Source organism: Lissotriton helveticus, chromosome 7 (assembly GCF_964261635.1).
Source record: "Lissotriton helveticus chromosome 7, aLisHel1.1, whole genome shotgun sequence".
NCBI classification, from domain to species: domain Eukaryota; kingdom Metazoa; phylum Chordata; class Amphibia; order Caudata; family Salamandridae; genus Lissotriton; species Lissotriton helveticus.
The window spans coordinates 583,329,367-583,351,248 of NC_136068.1; the positions used below are offsets into that span (position 1 = coordinate 583,329,367).

A 21,882-nucleotide genomic window follows, 5' to 3' on the forward strand; every position below is an offset into this window, starting at 1 on the left:
CTTTTAACGGTGGCCTTAACACAAATTTTGGGGGGGGGGGGGGGGGGGGAAGAGGAAATGTGTGAAAGCTTCCAACTACAAAACAGTATTTTCGGCAGTACAAATCTTCTACTGCTTTTGATTGAAGCGTGGTTAGTAATTAAGGGGTTTGTCTTTTTCAATTTGCACTTGGATATGCCACCTGAACTGTTTACCAGAAATGCATCAAGGATATGATTCATCTAGGACGCTCACACAAAACTGATGTGCAATGATAGATTTTTCTTAGAATTTCAGATAAAATGTTTCAACATGTTTGATTCAAATAAACTTGAGCATGATACAAAAACTCTGTTATTGACAGATGTAAGAAATTGGGTTACAAACTGCGGGGGAAAACCCCTACTCAAGCAATAACCACAATCCTTGTCCACGTATGAAGTCACAAGCAAACCCTAAATCAACCTGTGCTCAACCCGGTATCTAGGAGGCTTACAAAGCCCAACTGTCAGCTACACCCAGTCAAGTGACCCAGGAACAGGTTACAGGCACTCAATCGCTAAGGCAGGAAATCTGCCAACTTTCTAAATGTGGCATTTTCAAAATTGTAATTTAAATCAGACTTGCCCGTAAGAGGGGAGTTCTCATTACTAAAGATACCAAACATGAACTGATCACCTGCTCCCATTTGGGAATTACAGCTTAAGTGTAATAAGGTAACGCCAATGTTATCCAAAAAAAGAAGTAGGCCTTGCAGCACTGAGAAACAAATGTAAGACTTTTTTCCTATCAGGGATTGTAAAACTTAAAACTACAGATATTACCTTTAAATATATTACTGCCTGCCTTGAGGGCTGTTTAGGGCCTAGCCTAGGGGTGATTTATAAGTATTAAAAAGGCAGGTTTGGGACTGGCAAAAGGTTTATTTTGCCAGGTTGAAATGACAGTTTAAAACTGCAGACATAGGCTGGAATGGCAGGTCTGAGACATGTTTAAAGGGCACCTTAAATGGGTGGCACATTAGGTGCTGCAGGCCCACTTGTAGCATTTAATTTACAGGCCCCGGGTACATGTAGTATCACTTTACTAGGGATGTACAAGTAAATGAAATATGCCCATAGGAGATAAGCCTATGTTAACTTGTTTAAAGTGTGAGCACAAGCACTTTAGCACTGGTTAGCAGTGGTAAGGTGCACAGAGTCAAAAGGAAAGCAAAAGCAAGATAATCAAAAACGAAGGAGGAAGGCAACATTTTTGGGGGAAGACCACCCTACAGCAGATGAGTCTACAATAGAAAATAAAAAAAACACTGGTCAGTACTGGTGCCCAACTGGATGGCCTGGATCTATCACGTTGCTCTACCTAATACATGGACTAGTGTGCCCAGCGTTGTTTATTTGAGACCTTTTTAAACGTTTTAGCAAAAAGGCCTTGCAATCTTGGTACATACAGACATTCAAGTGGCACAGATTATAGATCATTAAGGTGACCTTCTATGCCTATTTATGATGGCAATTGGGGCAATACCTAAATGGAATAATTCCCACCAGTTTCTTTATTGAGACCCTGGAACAGCTAGCACCTCCCAGCTAAGCATTCTTTGATAACACGTGGTTGAAGCCCAACACAAAATAACGTGTCTCCATGTGCCCCTTCTTGCGATATCTAGTTGACTCATCCAGGTCTCGCTACTGTCCCATGGTCAGGCTCTTGATGCCAACACCAGCATTTTTTCCCTGTCGACATCGACCTAGAGTCCTCCGCACTGCTTTCAAACCCGATGGCAGAAAAAATAAAGATGGCACCACATGCTGTGGCATAATGGTATTATATAGTATCAACAGGAGAGGGAGGGATAATCACTCTTATTCCCCTTAATGTGTTAACATCAATAACAGAAGAGTGAGAAGTCAAAAAAAGGGGCAATGAAAAAGCAACAGCACGAGGAATCCCTCTTATTTAAAAGAACACTCACTCACCAACCTAGTTGGTGACATGCTTCATCATTGGGTTCCCACCAGAGAGGCCGAATGCCTCCCTGGTGTGCTACGACGCCTGAATTGCAGCGGAGCGGGTATTCGTGATGTGATGTCAGTGCAGCTGTGAAATAGTGCAAGTTAAAAGATGCCTTGGTTTATTCCCAGAATAATTTTAAAGGTGAAAAACCGTTCAAAACAGGTGGGATGGACGTTTGTTATCTGGCTAGATTGACCAGACACATCCAGTTTAGACTAGGTGTAGATGGTGGTCAACAGGTTTCTGCTTTTGAACTGCGATTTGCAAAGCATTCGTTACGACCGAAATCCCACGGTGGTATGCGCACGCTAAGGCACACCCTTACTTGTGGATGGATGTAATGGGTAAACTCATGGTTTTACCATGGAGGCCTTCTGGAGTTACAAAAAGCAGATATATGCTGTAAGAGAGAACACAAATAAAAACAGACAACAATACGGAGAGTTCAAGAGTACCTTCCGACAAGTAATCAATAGGTCTTGTGTATTCACAACCTCATGCTGTCAAATACCGGTTAATAATTAGAGGTATTACGGCAAACACCTCAGTTTCAGGCATTCATGTCAGTCAGGGTGAAAATTGTACTGCCACTCCGTGTTTCCATTTACATATGGAGGGGTTGTCGTTAAGGGTAACACCCAGTAACCAATGGTGCGCTATCTATCAAGCATGGGTTATGCATTATCTGTGATGCATACGAGTTCAATAACAGTGACTAACCCATGAAAGCGCGAGTGTATGTCAAACGCGTTAGGCATAAAAAGGCAGTGAAAATTAAAAACATGGAAAAAGCAAGGGCTTACGTGAAGTTAAAACTGACTTCACCTCATGGGTCCAGGTGGGGGCTAGAGCCGCTGTTAGGATCTAAGCGGAACAAGAGGAAGAAACTGTCAAGGCGGAAGAAAACCTGATGTGGGTTTCTGTACCAAGACAAATCCCCCCAGCTGACCTACTTCCAAAGCATGCTCACCCGCACACTACCTATCTGTTCCAATCCTTGGACCCGGATGTTACTTCGGTGTCCGCTCAGAGGATTCAAATGCAGGAACTCGTACCGATCATGTGATCGGGGCATGTCACGTGGGGCACGCTACGTCTGGGGTGCGTCAGTTGGAACACTAGAATGTTAAAACGGTAGTCAATAAAAAAAACTTTATTGAGCCTGTTAGTGAATATGTGTAGGCACTTGACATCTATGACTCGGTGTATGGTCTTTTGGTACTGTGTTTTCTGAGTGGTTTAAAACGACGAGACCGACTCAAGATCTGAAACCACAAGCCTGCGGGCCTCCACATAAAAAAGGAGGGGAGGGGTTTGTAGTGCAGGGGGCACCAGCTATTGCTCCTACTTCATCGTGTGATGAAAATAGTGATGCGAGTAACATGTTAATAAACTTTATGTAGCCTATCAGCAGGTCTCGGCCCACAGCGACTAATCATAAGATATATAATGATTGGAGGTGACAGGGCTGCTGGCGTCCACTATTATGCTTAAATGTTTACTGACATGACGCTTATTGGTTTGATTACAAAGGGGTGCTGCTATGAGCCAGCCAGGTGTTCTTGTACATAGCCTAGCACCCTGGTGTTAGACAACCTCAAGGGGGCATAGAGCTGAAGCTCAAAATAGTCCAGTGCCCTAACGAACAAGTTACTTACCTTCGGTAACGCTTTTTCTGGTAGATACAATATCTGCCTGTGGATTCCTCACCTTGTGAATATCCCCCTTGCGTCAGCAGCATTCGGAATTTTTTCTTCGTAGCACGCCGGCGTGGACGACGTCACAGGAGCACGGCATCGCGCGCGACTCCGTCTGACGTCACCGACTCATTAGACCCACGTCGGCGTGATGACGTCAGTTCCGCCCTTTTTTCCGTGCCTTAAAGGCACCCGGACGGACCAACGACAGCAAATATGCATATATACAATGTACACAGTACATACAAACCAAAATAGCACACAGTGCATAGCAAAGGTATCAAACCCAAAATATATACAAACAATAAAAAACAGGTATAGCAGAGTGGACAACGGGGAGGAGGGTGGGCATGTGAGGAATCCACAGGCAGATATTGTATCTACCAGAAAAAGCGTTACCGAAGGTAAGTAACTTGTACTTCTGATAGATACATCTGCCGTGTGGATTCCTCACCTTGTGAATAGAGTCCCACAGCAGTCCCTACTCCCGGAGGAGGGTGTCCACTCCGCTATACCAGGAAATCTTGGAGAACAGAGCGCGCGAAGTGGCCGTCCCTCCTCACCTCGGAATCCAAGCAGTAATGCTTCGCGAAAGTATGGAGGGAGGCCCAAGTCGCAGCCCTGCAAATGTCCTCAACAGGAACACCTCTAGACAAATAGATGTTGCAGACTTTGCTCTAGTTGAATGTGCTATAATACCCTCAGGAGGGTCCTTACCCGCCAGAGAGTAGCAAATCTTGATGCACAGGATTATCCATCTGGAAAGTGTGCGCTTGTGCACCGCTCTGCCCTTCTTGCAGCCAGCAAAACCCACGAAGAGCTGATCGTCAATACGATAGTCTTTAGTCCTATCAAGATAGAAACTAACTGCTCTCTTTGGGTCCAAGCAATGAAGCCTCTCCTCCTCCTTGGAAGGGTGTGGGGGAGGATAGAAGGTAGGAAGGGTAATGGACTGTCCTAGATGGAAGGGAGTTACCACCTTAGGCAGAAAAGCAGCCCTGGTCCTAAGAACCAGTCTTTCAGCATGAATGGTCAGGAATGGGGGCTTAGAACTAAGCCTGAAGCTCACTCACCCTCCTTGCCGAGGTGATTGCAACCAAGAAGACCTTCTTATAAGAAAGAAGTCTCATGGGACACTTGTGCAAGGGCTCGAAGGGAGAACCCATCAAATAGGTCAGCACAAGATTCAAATCCCAATGAGGAATAACAAAAGGAGTAGGAGGGAATCTATTAGTGAGACCCTTCAAAAATCTTAAAACCACTGGAGACTTAAAAAGAGAAGGCTGATCCGGCAAACAGAGAAATGCCGACAAAGCCGAAAGATACCCCTTGACCGTGGCAACAGCAAATCCTTGCAGCGCCAAAGAAAGAGAAAACTGCAAAATGTCAGACAAATGAGCCTTCAAAGGGTCAACATCTCTCTCCCTACACCAAGAGACAAATTTAGACCACTTATACGAATAAATTGACTTAGTGGAGTCACGCCTGGCAGAAAGAATGACATCCACCACATCGTGAGGGAGAGAAAAAGAATTCAAGTTGCCCCGTTCAATCTCCAGGCATGAAGGTGTAATGTCTGGAGGTGGGAGTGTAGAACCTGCCCCTCCATCTGAGAGAGGAGGTCTGCCCTGTGAGGGAGACGGAGCGGCGGGTGAGAGGAGAGGTGGAGAAGGTCTGTGTACCACACCCTTCTTGGCCAATCCGGGGCGACCAATATGACTTGGGCCCGGTCCTGGCGAATCTTCCTCAGAACCCGAGGAAATAAGGGTATGGGAGGAAACGCGTAAAAGAGTTGATTTTTCCAACTCAACTGAAACGCGTCCCCCAAAGCTCCTTGCATCGGAAACTGGAGACTGCAGAATGACAGGCAGTGAGCATTCTCGCGAGTGGCGAACAAGTCCACCCGAGGAGTCCCCCACATCTGAAAGATGTCGTGAACCACCTCCGGGTGAAGCCTCCACTCGTGGTCGGCAGAAAACTGCCGACAGACGGTCTACACGAACGTTCAGAACTCCGGCCAGATGATTTGCCATCAGACAAATCTGATGGTCCTGAACCCAGGACCAGAGACGCAGAGCCTCTCTGCAGAGACACTGCGACCCTACCCCTCCCTGTTTGTTGACGTACCACATCGCGGTCGTGTTGTCCGTCAGGACATGAACCGACTGACCGTGAAGGGAAGGGAGGAAGGCCTTGAGCGCCAAACGTATCGCTCGCAATTCTAGAAGGTTGATATGAAGCAACCTTTCCTCTGGAGACCAAAGCCCTTTGACCTCCAAGTCCCCCAGATGAGCACCCCACCCGAGAGTGGATGCATCCGTTATCACTGTGGCCACTGATGGAGGAAGTTGAAAAGGCTTTCCTTGTGACAGATTGCCTTCCACACTCCACCAAGACAGATCCGCTGCAGTTTCTCTGGAGATCCTCACCGACTCCCTGAGATCTCCGTTGTGCTGATACCACTGCCTGCGGAGGCACCACTGGAGTGCCCTCATGTGCCAGCGTGTATGATTGACCAACAGAATGCAAGAAGCCATCAGACCGAGCAGACGAAGGACCTTCAGGACTGGAACAACCGCTCCATTGTAGAATAAAGGAATCATCTCCTGTATGTCGTGAATCCTTTGAGGTGGAGGGAATGCACGACATACAGTAGTGTCCAGTACCGCACCTATGAACAGGTTGCGCTGGGAGGGCACCAGGTGAGACTTGGGTACATTTATCGAAAAACCCAACCTGTGCAACAACTGAGTTGTCTCTTGCAGATGATGAAGCACATTCTCCGGCGACTCCGCCTTGATCAGCCAGTCGTCCAGATAGGGGAACACAGGAATCTCCGATCTTCTGAGATGCGCAGCCACCACTGCCATCACCTTGGTGAAAACTCGAGGCGCAGTAGTAAGCCCAAAAGGAAGGACCGCAAACTGGTAGTGTTGCGATCCCACCGTAAAACGGAGATACTTCCTGTGCGACTTCAGGATTGGGATGTGAAAATACGCATCCTGCAAGTCGATCGACACCATCCAGTCTTCTTCCACCAGCGCTTGAAGAACCTGTGCAAGTGTGAGCATTTTGAACTTCTCCTGTTTTAGATAGAGGTTCAAAATCCTGAGGTCCAGGATTGGCCGAAGTCTGCCATCCTTCTTGGGTATCAGGAAATACCGGGAGTAGCACCCCTGACCCCTTTCCTGCTCTGGAACCACCTCTATCGCACCTTTTCGGAACAGTGCCAGGACTTCTTCCTGCAGGAGAAGCAGATGGTCCTCCGAACAATAACCTTGGCAAGGAGGGTAATTGGGAGGGAACTCCTGAAAAGGAAGTGCATACCCATTCTCTACGAGATTGAGAACCCAAAGATCTGATGTAACCGATTCCCAATCCCGTAGAAAATGAGTAAGCCGACCCCCTACCGGACCCATATGATCCAGAATGGTGGATCTAGGGCTGCTTTGCTGATGTAGGTGGGGGTTGGGTATTATTGGAGGAAGTAGAGGAAGAGGAGACTTGACGACCACGTCCACGACCCTTCTGTCTACCTCTATAAGATTTGTACAGAGGGTTTTGCTGCTGTTGTTGCTGGCCTTGTCTGAAGGGACGAAAGGAGGATATACCAAACCCTCTAAACTTCTTAGTGGTAGAACCTCTTGTCTGGAGACCCAAAGATCTTGCAGTAGCCCGGCTATCTTTGAATCATTCCAAAGCCACATCCGCCTTCTTCCCAAAAAGGCCTGTCCCGTCAAAAGGCAAGTCCATCAACGTGGATTGTACATCTGTAGAGAAATCGGAGGATTTCAGCCATGCTGCCCTTCTGGTGGCAACAGTAGAGCCCATAATCCTGGCAACAGAGTCCGCTGTGTCCATGCCACTCTGAATTACCAAGCGGGCTGCAGCTTGAGTATCGGAGACCACTTCATTAAAGTTTTTTCTATCATCCTCTGGAAGCTTAGATGATAACTGTTTCACAGAGTCCATCAATGCATGAACATATCTCCCCAAAAGGCAAGTAGCATTAGTAGATTTTAGAGCCATGCTACCGGAGGAGAAAATCTTCTTTGCAGACTGATCCAACCTTTAAGAGTCCTTGTCTGCTGGCACCTGAGGAAAAGAACCTGCAGACCTGTTGGAACAAGCGGCCTGTACTACCAGATTCTCCGGTGAAGGATGTGAAGAGAGAAACTCAGGGTCACCAGGTGCCACCCTGTAACATCTTGCTACAGATCTGGAAACCGCAGGAGCAGTCAACGGTCTCTTCCAGACCTCCATTATTGGTTCAGTTAAAGCCTCAGTAAATGGAAGTGTAGGCTCTATAATAGATGAAGGAGAGTGTAAAACCTCTGTGCGGATGTTAGGTTTGTACTCAACAGTAGGTAAGGTTAGATTGAGTAGATCTGCAGCTTTCCTAATAACAACATGGTAGGGTGCAACGTTCTTAGATGGTGCATCAGAAACTGATGGTAAACCCCACTCAGGAGAGAGTTCCAGACCACTAGCACTATGTAGGTCTTCAAAACAGTCCCCTTGATCTAGAAGTTCACCTTCCTCTACATCAGAATCTTCACACCTCTTTTCCTCCAAGAGACGCTGAGCCCTGCGTCTCGACCATTCCATACGAACCGAAGTCGATGGATCCGGTAACGACTCGGACGGAGCCGGATCCGCCGTCGAACGAGGAGCCGGGGCAGCTGGAGGACGAGACTCACGGACTGGCGTGGCACCTCGATCCAAATCACGAGGTTGATCCGGAGCCGGCGAAGCCGTATGCGGAGTCGATGACCTCGGTGGAGCCGTACCGAGCCAAAGTGTATAAGGCGCCGGCATAAACGGCATAAAAGGAGCTGGGGCGTAATTTTGAGGAATGCCCAAGTTGTAAGCTAATGGACCCATGGGACCAGCCGGTGCACCAGTGGGGTACATTGCTCTCGAATAAACTCCAAACATCGCATTAAGGAAATGCGAGGGGTCCTGTCCAGGACCAGGAAAAGGAGGGTACGAGCCCTACTGGTTATCCTGAAGGAGGTTGTTCCGACATCGGTTCATTCTGACCCTCTTGATCCACAGGGACTACTACCGGAGTCGGAGCTCGAGGAACTTCCTCTTCTTCATGCTCCGAAGAATGGTGTGACTCCGGATCCGGTTCTTGTTCCGGAATTGGGGAACCTCCAAGAGACTGCAAAGGAGAAGGAGATACGAAGTCCTTATGATGCTTACGAGACTTCTTCTTCGAATCCGAAGACTCCTTTCCAGAATGATGTCTTGAGCTATGTTTTCTCCTCTTGTGCTTCCTCTTCGAGGAGCTCGAAGCATGACCCGAAGCCGACTTGGATCCAGACCTCGATCTCTCTCTGGACCTCGACCTCGCCCTGGACCTCGACGCCGACCTCGAACGCGACTTCTGTCTCGACTTTGAGCGTCTGGATGTCGACCTCGAAGATCTCACAGTTTCTCTCCCCTTTACCTTCGCAAGAAGAAGTTTAGCTTCACGTTCTCGTAACGCCTTAGGATTCATCTTGAAGCAGGATCGACAGTTTTTAACATCGTGGTCCGATCCAAGACACCATAAACAATCGTTATGCGGATCGGTGATCGACATCATGCGAGCGCATGACCCACATTGTTCGAATCCTGTCTTCCTCGACGACATTCTCGACGAAGAAGGAATAATTAAAGATGAAACAGTAACACTATAATAGTAGAAGATGCTAAGTATCGCAGAAGATCCCAGAAACCGTTAGCGTCGACGACGCGGAAAAAAGGGAACTGACGTCATCACGCCGACGTGGGTCTAATAAGGAGTCGGTGACGTCAGACTGAGTCGCGCGCGATGCCGTGCTCCTGTGACGTCGTCCACGCCGGCGCGCTACAAAGAAAAAATTTTGAATGCTGCTGACGCAAGGGGGATATTCACAAGGTGAGGAATCCACAGGCAGATAATGTATCTATCAGAAAAACGTGTTAGCAGGCGGTGTACAGAAGAGGAACCAGGACTGGGTTATCAGCAATCAGCGTCTCATTACTGATCCCTATGGAATATTATCATTTAGACCAGTCACATGTGTGGAGAGGCGGTAAATCAAGTGCTGCTCTTTCTCAAATAGGGCTTGTTGTGTTGTAAGGCCTTGCTTCATCTGTTCAATGATTGTCCAGCGTAAGTGATTTGTGGTATGATTGTGTTGTAAAAAATGTTCTGTTAGTTTAGTTGTGTTCTTCTGTCACCGGATATTGCTGCGGTGTTCTCACAACCGTTGTTTGATCTTGCGTGCAGTCATACCCACATATCTGGAGCCACAGAGGCATGTGATAAGGTAAAACACAATCGTGGAATTACAGTTGATGTGGGCCTGCTGTGTCCATATTTTCACAGGCTCCAGATCCAGACTTTTAATGGCGGTAGTCAGGTGGCACACGCTGCATGTGCCACACGGGAAATGCCCTGTCACTCCCGGAAGGCCACAGGCGATCAGTACTGATTGGTTGTCGGCTGTGTCTGTTTTCCTCGGGCGAGTATGCACCAGGGTGTCCTTAATACTTTTGGCTCTTATGAAAGAAAATGTTGTTGCTTTCCAAGATCCTCCAGTGTTTCTTGATCAACCTGCTGATGGTGTTTGAAGCACGCTATACGTTGTGACACATGTGAGTGGTATCTCTTCTGGGTTCTTGGCTTCCCTTTGTTGGTTCCTAGCCCTCTTATAACTTTTCCTGAGTATTTTTTCCGGCTAACCTCGCTTGTGGAGCTTGGTTGTCAAATCAGCTGCCTGGGATCGGAAATCCACCAGCTCACTGCAGTTACGCCTGAGATGAAGGTATTGGCCGAAGGGGAGATTTTCCTGCAGCGGTCTAGGGTGGAAGCTGGAGAAATGCAGCAAGTTATTTTTCGCTGTTGGTTTGTGGTAAGTTTTGGTCCGCAGTAGGTTGCCAACTCTCATAATGACTATGTCTAGGAAGATCGTCTCATCCCTCTGGTAAGTTTAGGTAAATTTCAGGTTCAGATCACAGGTATTGATCCAACCAAAAAATTCCAACAGGGCATTTTCAGGTCTTTGCCAGATAATTAACACGTCATCTATGTATCTCTTCCAAAAGGATACATAGGACATGTAGGGGTTGTGTGCCGATAGAATGTACTTACATTCGAAGTCGTAGACATACAGCCCGGCAACACTTGGGCAAATGTGCTGCCCACCAAAGTGCCCGTCGACTGTAGGTACAGCTCTCCCTTGTGTTTGAAAAAGTTTCTTTTTAAGGCGAAAGTAGCACATTCGATCACAAATTCTTTTGGGGTGGTGAAGTCCCATGGTGCTGCATCCAATGCTTTGCTGAGGACCCTGATGGTATCGTCCTGCGGGATGCAGGTGTAGCCCTTGCGACTTTCCTGCAGATTGTGACAAGATGGGGACACGTCTCGCTTGGCTTTTTAACGTTTTTTTAGACTTCAATTTGGACTTACCTTTATGATTTGACTATGAAGAGAACCTGTTGTGGGAAACACTGGGAGCCAGAAAAGTTATACGCTTTCAATTCCAAATGAGTGGGATGTACCATTTCTTCCGGTGTTTGGCAAAGTACAGCTGTGCTTCACATTCACATATATCATTTGGGTATAGCATATGGGTTCACGAGGGTGAATTTCTCACAAAACAAAGTTGTGCCCAGAGCCCAAACACCAAAGGCATACCGATTGGGGCATCAGACATCCGTTTAAGACGTGCATGGCTTCAGAGAAGACACAGTTCCCTTGCACGCTGTTTAAAATGTTTGTCAAAAACGTTAGTCAAACCATTAAGAAAAGCAGACGCAGAGTTTCTGAATCCATATCTGAAAGCACAGAAATAAAGGAACTGATATTTGAGTGAGGGGTGGCCCCCTATATCAGCGCTGCTCTATCACTTCCATGGCAGAACTAAGTCAATGTGGAGCAGCATGGTGTCATCTACGGGCGTGGGAGAACATTACTGAAAAAAAGCTTCCGTATTCAGTCTGACACCTGGGGATTTTTCTAAAGGTAAGGAATCTGCGTTTAAAATTATTCATCAAAATTTGCAACATACAGTATTTCCCCAATCACTTACAGTACACGAAGTCGGTACAGAAAAACATTACAAATACAAACAATCATTCACAGAATGCCTTTCCTCTGGGGAAGAAAACATGGTTAAGTATATATCACCTGATGTGGGGCTCCTGCAGGAATGAACACTGCGTCTCCCAGGAATTGTACAATGGCCCAACCTTGAACACCATACTCCTCATGGAGGCGCTTTCGCAAGACCTGGTCCAAGTACCAGCTTTGGTCATGGATTGGATCATGGTCTGGAGGGTTTTCTTGCCCTTGCTCTTCACCAACCTTAAAATAAAGAAAAATGATTACATATAAACTGTACATAGTCAGTAAAAGCTTAGACATGAACAGCCTGGCAGACATCAGGGGTGCTCTATACAATTGGAATCTTATATAAATGTGTGTGCTATTCTCGAACGTCAATCAAGTAATCCTCAGTAGAAAACAGGATGCCTGTAAACAGGGGGTTGAAATAAGCCAGTTTTGTAAACATATTTAACCCTAATTTCTACCACAAACCACTCTAGCAGTGTTCTCAAAGCACCAACTGGCAGATTTTGAGCTTCAAACCTCAATGGTGGGGTGTTGGTTCCTCATGAATCTAGAAGGTACCAACCTCTACAAGTATAATTCACCTGCAACACTAGGTATTTCTATAGATTCATGTACCAACCAGTAAATATTTAGGAGGTTGAAGAGGTATATCAGGATGTGAACAAAGTTTTCAGAACCATCTGTCTAATTGGAGTGTCCACAACTGCATTCTGAGATAACAGCCACCAGCAAAGCAGTTTTTCACAACAGAAACCAATGACTGCATAGACCCAATGGGTACTGAAATAAATAGGCTAAATTTCCAAGGGGGAGCAAGAGGTTCGACCAGCTGAAAACACCCATATCAGGTAAGTCTGTAATTCTCAAATCACAAATCTCATGAAAACTGTGCTATGACTGCTGTGAGTGGCTCAAATACATGCAGGATTTTGCACAGCTCAACAGGTATGGAAGAATTTCATGCAGCACGATTATGATCAGGAGCAGGGTTCTCCATAAAGAACATGTAGGTGTAAGTAAGAGCATCTCATCCAGTAGGACGTACATTCTGAGCAAGTATTAATTCAACTGTAGTGATAAAGGATGACATGAAAGCTTGCAGGGACATGAAATGTCAGGTCATAATAAGGAGAAACAAAGTCTGCTGTCATTAGTGGTATATTCTGCAGCAGTTCATGAATACATTTTCTGAAGATGCCTTTATTGGGCAATTATGCAAATAAGGGTGCACACATGAGGTATTTCCTGAAGACTTGAGGCCGCCAATCTGAGCCTGAAGGACAAGTCCTTCAATTATTAACTCCATCTCCTGTAAACGTTTGTCTGGTTAAGCAAAATATGAGGAGTATGGGACGGGTCAGATAGAGGTAATAATGGGTCCAAAGCGGGAAGCTGCACTTGGGCCTTGCTTCTGTGTTCCCCAATTACAGACCTTAGTGATCGTATAAAACCTCGTATGAAAACTTCAGAGACAAGAAACTAATCCAGATGATGGGTCTAGGTACATGGGACTGCCGCCTTCCTGTTAACCCTTTTCTCTCTCATTGCCAAGGTATTGTTTCTCTTTTTTGACAAGTCCCAAAAAAAAAATACAAATTCTGTCTGTCTGTTCCTCCTTTTTCTTCACTATTCTCCACATTATGTGCCATTCTGAGTCTTGCTCAGCAGTTTAGTTTTCCTTTAAGCTAAGTGTGATGTGAAAGGGATTGACATCAGAGTATGACGTCACAGGCAATAGCCATGATAGGAATGGTGCAGGAGAAGATATCAGGATTTGGTGCTAATGTGCTCCAATTTGCTGCTAAGGACCCTGACATCGGAGTATGCATCACAGGGAGGGAGGTCACAGGGAGGGAGGGAAACATACATCTGAGGGATAGTTTGGGAGCAGCATGCCATAGGATAGTTCAAGAGAGGGGGCTATCAATATTGGGATGAAGAGGGGAAAAGGAATAGAGAGTAGGTAATCATCTCCAATGAAGTCTGGGTTAGCAAGGTGTAGTCTTCAAAAAGTTCCCTCTCCTGTAGATTTCAGAGATAAGGGGGTGAGCATAGACAGGTTTTTGCATTTTTTCATGACCTCAAAGTCTCCAAATGAGGGCAGTGTATTGAAATGTTCTTCTAGACACAATGGATCACATGTTTTGAACAATATATTCTTTTTAAACTCAATACACCTGAAATTTTACTCGTAGTAAAGGAGCGCTATACAAGAATGCTCTGCAATAAATCGTGCAGCCAGGCAAGCTTGCATTAAGATTAGAGTGCAGACGTGCATGTGATTGAAAATGATAAATGAAAAAAGCAGGATTGTGAACTAAAAAGTTCAACAGATGTATAAAATATCAACAAATGAAATATTTTCAATATTTTTTAAGAGAAGTCCAAACTTGAAGTGAGGGGCTTTTCAAATAGTTAGTGAATTTGTAAAATTCCTTAACTAGATAACAATCTGTCACAGAACTTAGCCCAAAAGAACTCTTCCTGCCTGCCACCTAACGCAGAAACTGAAAACTTAAAAAATCTGCAATTGAAAATTAGGTGTGCAGCTAGTAGTACAAGTGCATCTGTGAGATCCCTAGCTTATTCATCCCTCCCATGAATTTTAGAAACTGTTGACGCTGACAGCAGAAGAAATGAGTTACTTACCTGTAAATACCTGTAGTGCCGTTATATCCCTCTTTGGAAGAAGGTTTGCGCTTTACAAATACCGTAAATAAAAAAATAAATGTCGTTTTGGTCTTAGATGTAATCTAGATTTAAACAGTGGACCATTCTAGTGGTGAATTTAGAATCACACGGTTATAAAAAGTAACATTTATTTTGGATCTCAACCATAGCAAAATTAAGGTCTCATGAACCCCATTCATCTAAGGCAATACGTGAGAATCGTTTTATATTAAAAGAAAGAAAAAAGGACAGAATGGTAGATCAGAATCTAGAAGTGTTCCAAGCTTCAAAATTCTTGTTACAGGTAAGCAATTTTTTATGAAGCGTTAAGGTTTTCTAGATCCCCATGTTTTGCATAGACTATATAGCAACGTGTTCCCTCTTATAAAGGGATGTGTAAAGGATGGGAAGTATAGGATATATGCTTCAACACTGATTATCCAATTTGTGCCTCTTTTCTTGCTTTAATTTGAACACAGAGTTTGGTCAAGGTGTGTGTGGAAGATTACGTGGCAACTGGGCTCCTTGCTTTGATCAGATATTGCCCAAAGAGGCCAGTATGACATTGCAGTGTTTTACTTGCCACAGTAGAACACAATTGGATAGTTGGCACTATCCATAAGGCAATAAATATAAGCCTTTACAGAGATTGTCCTTTAGATTGTGGTGCATGTACCACAAAACAAGTTTTAAAAAAAACTAACTATTTTGAGGTCTCGCCTAAGCATCGGGCATGAGCGGCTTAGGAGGACCTTTAGCTGTCGCTCTGCTCTTTTTGGAAGCACACTCCTGTGCTTGTGGCGGCATCCACCTTGCGGTAGCGAGCAGGGGCGCATCACAAGCACAAGTATGTGCTTCCAAAAAGAACAGACTGCACGTGCACGCACACAGAAATCCCGGGCTCACCTGCTCCCCCGCTCTCTCACGTGCGCACCACTCGCTCAAATATTATTCAGAACTTGAAGGAGTCAAAGAAATGGTTTAAAAACGGTCAACAGTTAAAAGATTTGTGCTTATCAAAACAATTTTCCCTTCATTCATTTTTAGCACAGTCCAGTACTTTAATCTTAAAACCGCTTCAAGTTCTCAGATTTTGGCTTGCTGATTGAGCAGTTGAAATGCCCACTACAACATTTCATACTTTTCTTTATATTTCTGTGCACTCTAATCCGCAGCGCACATCTCTATTTTACATAAATGTGCACGCCTATTTGTATACCAAACAGATGCATTTATGAATTCTGACAGACTGTTCTCTATTACGGCATAAATGTTTAATATATAAATGAATATCTTGAGTTAACATGGTCTCCTAAATATAAGTCACTCCCTGGTTTAAATATGGTACACCCTTTCTTGCATTATAAAACACACTAAAGTGTTCTAATTAACACCCGGTTGAGTGTGAATCCTTAGCATGAATATTGGACATTCTGTCCCGTCTACCACAAACGGCGTCTTAAATTAGGGCATAAGCAGTTGTGTTCTTTTGTATACACGTGTGGGTGTTGCTAAACACGTGGTGTTGCATCATTCCACCGCCAGTTCTAGGCGACGCACCTCAGCACAATACAACGCATCGCTTCATACTGCTGCCTAATTTTCCAGAGCTGTTAACTACATTGCGATGTGACATAGTTAGCACCCCCCTTGAAAACCATTCTCCTCATTGGGCGCTGTATCATTTGGCGGCATTGGATACAAACTCCCTACTGGAACTGCTTCTTTTTCATAATGCAGTTGTGACTTTATGTGCCAATCTACTGTAGCAGCTACTGTAGCAGCTACCAAATGAACGTGTGCGCTTGCTGAAGCCTCGCCGTCCAAAGCTTAACTCCGAATTTCTCTAATTGAATTCATGAGATGACAGGACTGATAAGAAACCGTGAGCTGTGGTTGCTGGCTAATTGTAATTGCATTTATATAGCGCTTACTACCCCTGAGAAGGCGTCGATGTTTATGAGCTGTGCTTTTTCAGCAGCTCTTGCCCAGCTCATTCAATAACAGAGAAATGACGAGTTAAATGAATGCGCTCTAAACAATGCAGTCACAAAAAGCAGCCAAATACTGGGCCCTGTGTGAGCACGCACGTTCAAGACGTCATGCACGTTCATGACGTTACATGCCACTTCCATATTGGGAAGCTGACGGTTAGATGTCCTGCACTCAGTTGATGCGTGTAAGGTATGCTAAATAGAATGTTGTGACGCATGCGATGTATCACATGGTCACAGAGTGGCGGTCATGGTATACAATAGGCCATTCTATGCTCAGGTCAGAGTAAATGCAAAGGGGCTTAAAAAAATGGCATTTGAGTCATTGTGTCTGCCCAGACCTCTTTCCAGGAACATTAGCGATAACTGAATCTCCAGTGTTGTGACTATTGTGGACACAGGGGTTACCCAAGATATATTTTGCCTTAGTTAAACTGCTAATGGGCGTTCATGTGTTACTCTATTTGATCTGGTGGAGTTGTCTACTCTAATATTCTATCTTGGCATGAATTGCTTTTCCATTGTTCATTAAATAGCACAAACGCCTGATCTTGGGTGTGTGTGGCCATTCACCAATGGCATGCGAAGTAACAGTTGATGTTGTAGCACCTAGGATAATGTGCTGCATGGCTAAACACTTACAAGGTCTCAAAGGCGAGACTTATGGGCTATTCCAATGCTTGTTTTCAGTTTTATATTAAACAAACATACAACAGTAGTTAGAGTACAAGACATACAGCATTGTGGGCATATTACAGGAACGTACATCAATAACCAACCCTCCTGTACACAATTTCTGAGAGCTCAACCTGATGACTGTCTCCCTTCACACATAAGCATGGCAAGGAATTCGAACCTTCAAATTGGAGTCCCACTACCCATCCGCATGCAGTCCATCATCTGCCATGCTTTCACTATCAGAAGAGGCTGTGGTGGCCTTGGGGACTAGGAGTGCATCACAGAGGTCCCACCAGACTGAGGTCTTCAACAACCTTGTTGTCTTGCCTGCTGAGCTTTACGTGAAATTTCTCCGCTAATGTGCATTCCTGGATATCACTATGCCAATGATCAATGTCCGGTCATTATTATCCCCTCCAGGTGATGGCGATCCTGAGCTGGGCCAGAACTAGCACCAGTTGGACAAGTTACTTACTTTCGGTAACAGCTTATCTGGTAGAGACATGATCTAGCTGAAGATTCCTTAATTTTGAACTTCCAGGCGTCAGGCTGGATCTGGAAGATTTTCTTAGCAGTACTCTTGCACGGCGGTAGGTGGCATTTGTTGACTGCATGAAGTGATATGGGGTTTACTTTGTCGTTGTGACGTACGCGTAGTCTATTTAGGCACCACCTCGGCACGCTGACGTCAGTACTTTTCAAGACTTTCCAAACCAGAACCGCATGGACATGAAGTTAACAGACAGTGAAGTGTTTAAACTACTAGGGCCTGAAGGAGAACAGCTCTAAAATGAAGAACCGATCCACAGTGCGGGGAAGATGGGTGGGTCTGTAAGGAATCTGCAGCTAGATCATGTCTTTACCAGATAAGGCATTACCAAAGTTAAGTAACTTGTGCATCTGATAGAGTCATCCAGCCGCAGATTCCTTACCTTTGAAAAGATACCCAAGTAATAGCATCCCCAGAGGCTGGGCTGCGGAAAAGTTTAAACCAGATAGTCATATAGACCTGATTGTCCAGGCAATAATGCTTGGCAAACATGTTCAGGGATGCCGATGTAGCTGCCTGGCAGATGTCAAGAACCGGGACACCATGTTGGAGAGCTGTGGTGGCAGCCTTAGCCCTGGAGGAATGAGCTCAGAGGCCTTAGGAGGCTGTTTCTTTGCTTGAGTGTAGCAGAACTTAAAGAAGAGTGTGAGAAGTTGGCCTGATGTGCAGTGTTCACTATTCTAGTGATCACTATATATCAGTCCAAACAACCCTTATTGATGATTGGTTGTAAGTCAACCTTATAGACCAGCTATCCTAGTAGCATGGATACGAGCAGTCTAAGGCTAAGACTCTAGAGGGCGTGTTAAGCCAGCTGTTTTACCATCACATTACCCCTTGAACACCCAGTGAAAGGACACCACACAAGTGTTATGAAAATAAACAATGTATTTATTAGAATCACAACAACCCTGTACTCTTTATGAGGACAGGGTGCTAAGCACACAACAAAACTCTTATGAAAATACTTAAGTTAGCACGTTATACACAAATGCCCGAGGGGCACGAAAAACCATATACTCTAAAAGTGGAATGCGAAATTACTAGCAGGTAAGTACAGTACTAATAGGCTTTGGAATCGCTAGGACTTGACTATAGAATCGTTAGATTACTTCTAGGAGGCCTAGGGGACTCGGGTGCAGAGTGTGCACTCTCACGCGGGATGCGGGGCAAAGTCTATGGAGGCTAGATTTCACAAAGTTAGTGTTCACGGGCGAACCCGACCTGGTAGGGAGAAAACGACAGTGGATCCTGACCCTAGGATAGTGAGGCTATGCTGGGACACCGAAGTGCCGAAGTTACCTAGCCCAGGGGCTGCAGCTGCATAGGTCTGAAAAGACGTCGGGAATCTCGTTGCCGGACCAGGAGCCTGGAAGAAGGAAGTTGCTGGCAGGCGACCAGTGAAGGAAAGTTCGATGGATCCAAGCCTGGATCAAGGAAGAAGAAAACCTGAAAGCAGAGGGGACCAAGTTCTTGAATCACTAGCCAGTGATTAAGTGGGCACCAGGATGGCACCGGGCGAAGTCACCGCAGTCAGGTGAGTGGGCGCTGCTGGGCTCTGCAGTCTCTCGGACCAGGAGGCGTTGTCGGCGACCAGGATGGAGGTGCGAGCTGTCCCACGAAGGTTCTTGCTGTCGACGTCGCTGGACCCAGGATTGGGCAACAAGTCTTGGCAAATGCAAGGCCCACGCGGTGGACCTAAAATGGCGTCTTAGCCGGACCAGGAGGGTCCAGGGTACTTCTCCGATGGAGGGAAGCAAGGGCCAGTCTGGAGCAACCAGACTAGCAGCAGTGATGTCGTCGGGCGTCGTTCAGAAGGCCACAAGCCAGCGGGCTAGTAGCCAAACAACGCGGTGAGCAGCAAAAAGCAGAAGGGCCCCACGCAGATCGTGGAGATGCTGGGAGGCTGCACTTCGGTGCTGGAGCTGCTCAGAGTCGGGGCTTCTCGGACCCCAAAGCACTCACCAGGAAATTACTCGGCGGGCTTGCTGTGCAGAAGTCGTGCAGTCTTGAAGATGGCCGGTCCCTCGAGGTCTCGTCACACCCACGAATCTCAGCGTGACTGATGATGTAGGTAGAGGTCAGAGGTGCCAGGGAAGCCGGTTCTCGTCGAACTGGGCAGTCTTGACCCGGAGGAGAGACTTGCAGCAGACCGCAGTATTCTTAAGATGGTGCCTGCGGATGCAGGGTGACTACTCCTTAGTCACAAGGGAGAAATCTTAGGAAGAAGTCTTGAGTTCCTTTCGTGGAAAGTAGTTTCAGGATTCAAAGATGATCTAATTTGGAAGGGGGCCAGTCCCTACCTTTATCTTGGAAAAGGGGGCTGGCACGCGACTAAGTCCTGCCCTAGGGGTGGGACCAGGAGGGGGGTGGTTACACCCACTTGCTTGGCGGGCTTTCCCCAGGCCAGGGGCTGGAGTGCCCCTGGAACTGGTTTCAGCCGGCCTATGCACAGTGAGCACCGGGGTGCCACTTGCAGTCACCTTCCTCTGTAGCCCTGCCTACCTGGAATACACAAAACCCTGTCTGGGACGGTGCTGGCACCGCCCCTGGCAGGAAACCCTTTGTCCTTGCCTCCTGCTCTGGGAGGACTCCCAGCAGCAGGAGGGCAGACTTGTGTCTCGGTGGCAGCATCCATTTTGTGGATGCTAAGGCTCTGTCTGACTTTAACCGGGGTTAGGGGTTACATACATGTCGTGTCCCTCTAGAAGGGTGGAATGCTAACCCCGTCGCCAGAATTGGCGAGGGTTTAGTATTCCAATTCGTATGACACCTTACTCGACATGTTTTGATAAAGCGATACCAGAGTTGGCATATAACCGCGAGGATTATAATGCACTTAAGAGTATATGGTATGCGATATCATGGAAACGGCTAAGGGATGGATCCCGAAAGCCGCAGACAGGCTCAGCTCATGCCAGAGCACCATCTCACACGATTCCAAGCACTCTGCCTTCAGGATTGTTAAGGCCTGCCATAGGAGTGACTGATAGGAGATCTGTGTGTCCATTTTTAGGGTTAGATATAGGTATACTATATCTAAAGCAAAGGGTGATTAGACCACCTTGCCCCAGCTGTCAAGCAGCCAGTTGTGTCAGATTTGGATGGCCAGCCAGGGGTGGCATAATACATGCTGCAGCCCCTGGTAGGCCCTGGGTACACCTATGCCCTGGGTACCTAAGGTACACTGTACAGGGACTGATAAGGTGACTCAGTATCCAATTTAGATATGTACCTAAGGCACATGGAATCCATTTTACAGAGAGAGCAGTAGGCCTGGGGTCCTGAATAGCAGGGTCCCAGGTCAACTAAGTCAGAAAACCAGCAAAACACCAGGCAAAAAAGTTGGGGCAACCATAGTCAGGGATCTACCTTCCTACAAAGAGGATAACCAATTGTGAGATGGTCCTCTTCTGTACAGCACATCCCTTCTTTGCTCCAACATAGCCCACAAACAGATGGCTGTCCACCCAGCACTCTTTAGTGTGGCAAAGGGAGAACGCTCTTTTTGGGTCCAGACAATGGTGACCTTCTTCAGAAGGATGCGGACGAGCATAGAAGGTGGGCAAGGTGACAGATTGCCCTAGGTGGAAAGGTGTTCTGACTTTAGGCAAAAAAAGCCATAGGGCAGAGCACTAGCTTTTCCGGAAAGAGAGTCAGGTAAGGATGCTGATGGAAGAGTGCCTGCAGTGCTCTCACCCTCCTGGCAGGCGTTATTGCCCCTTAAAAGGCTGTCTTGATGATTAGCAGCGGGAGCAATTGTGGAGCGACTCGAATGGTGCACACATTACAACCAAGTTAAGGTTGCACTGGGGCATGATGAAAGGTGAAGGAGGTAACTGTGTGAGCCCCTTCAGAAATCGATGTACAATAGGGGACTGGATTAGTGATGGTTGGTCTGACAACCGTAGAAAAGCAGAAAGGGACGAAAAGTAGCCCTTCGGAGTACCCAGAGCAGACCCCTGCTGGGCAAGACAGGATGAAAAGGAGAATGTCAGAACGGGAGTTGGACAAAGGGTCAATAGACCATTCTGTATAATATCTACAAAATGCTTTCCATCGGCAGGCATACAGCGACTTAGTTGAGGGATGCCTGGCTGCCAGAATAACATCGCAAACCTCAGGAGGGAGGTTGAATGCTATCAACTGTTGCCACTCAATCTCGAACCAAGGAGGTGGAGGGTTGAC

At 46.3% G+C, this 21,882-nt stretch overlaps 1 protein-coding gene across 1 annotated transcript in view; it reads right to left on the reverse strand.

Moving 5' to 3' along the window:
* KDM3B (lysine demethylase 3B) overlaps positions 1 to 21,882 on the reverse strand; it is a 1,181,011-nt gene that overhangs the window by 141,655 nt on the left and 1,017,474 nt on the right. The window contains exon 22 of the mRNA XM_078652703.1: positions 11,857 to 12,033. Within this exon, the coding sequence (XP_078508829.1) occupies positions 11,857 to 12,033 (177 nt within the window). The remainder of the gene's footprint in view (positions 1 to 11,856; positions 12,034 to 21,882) is intronic.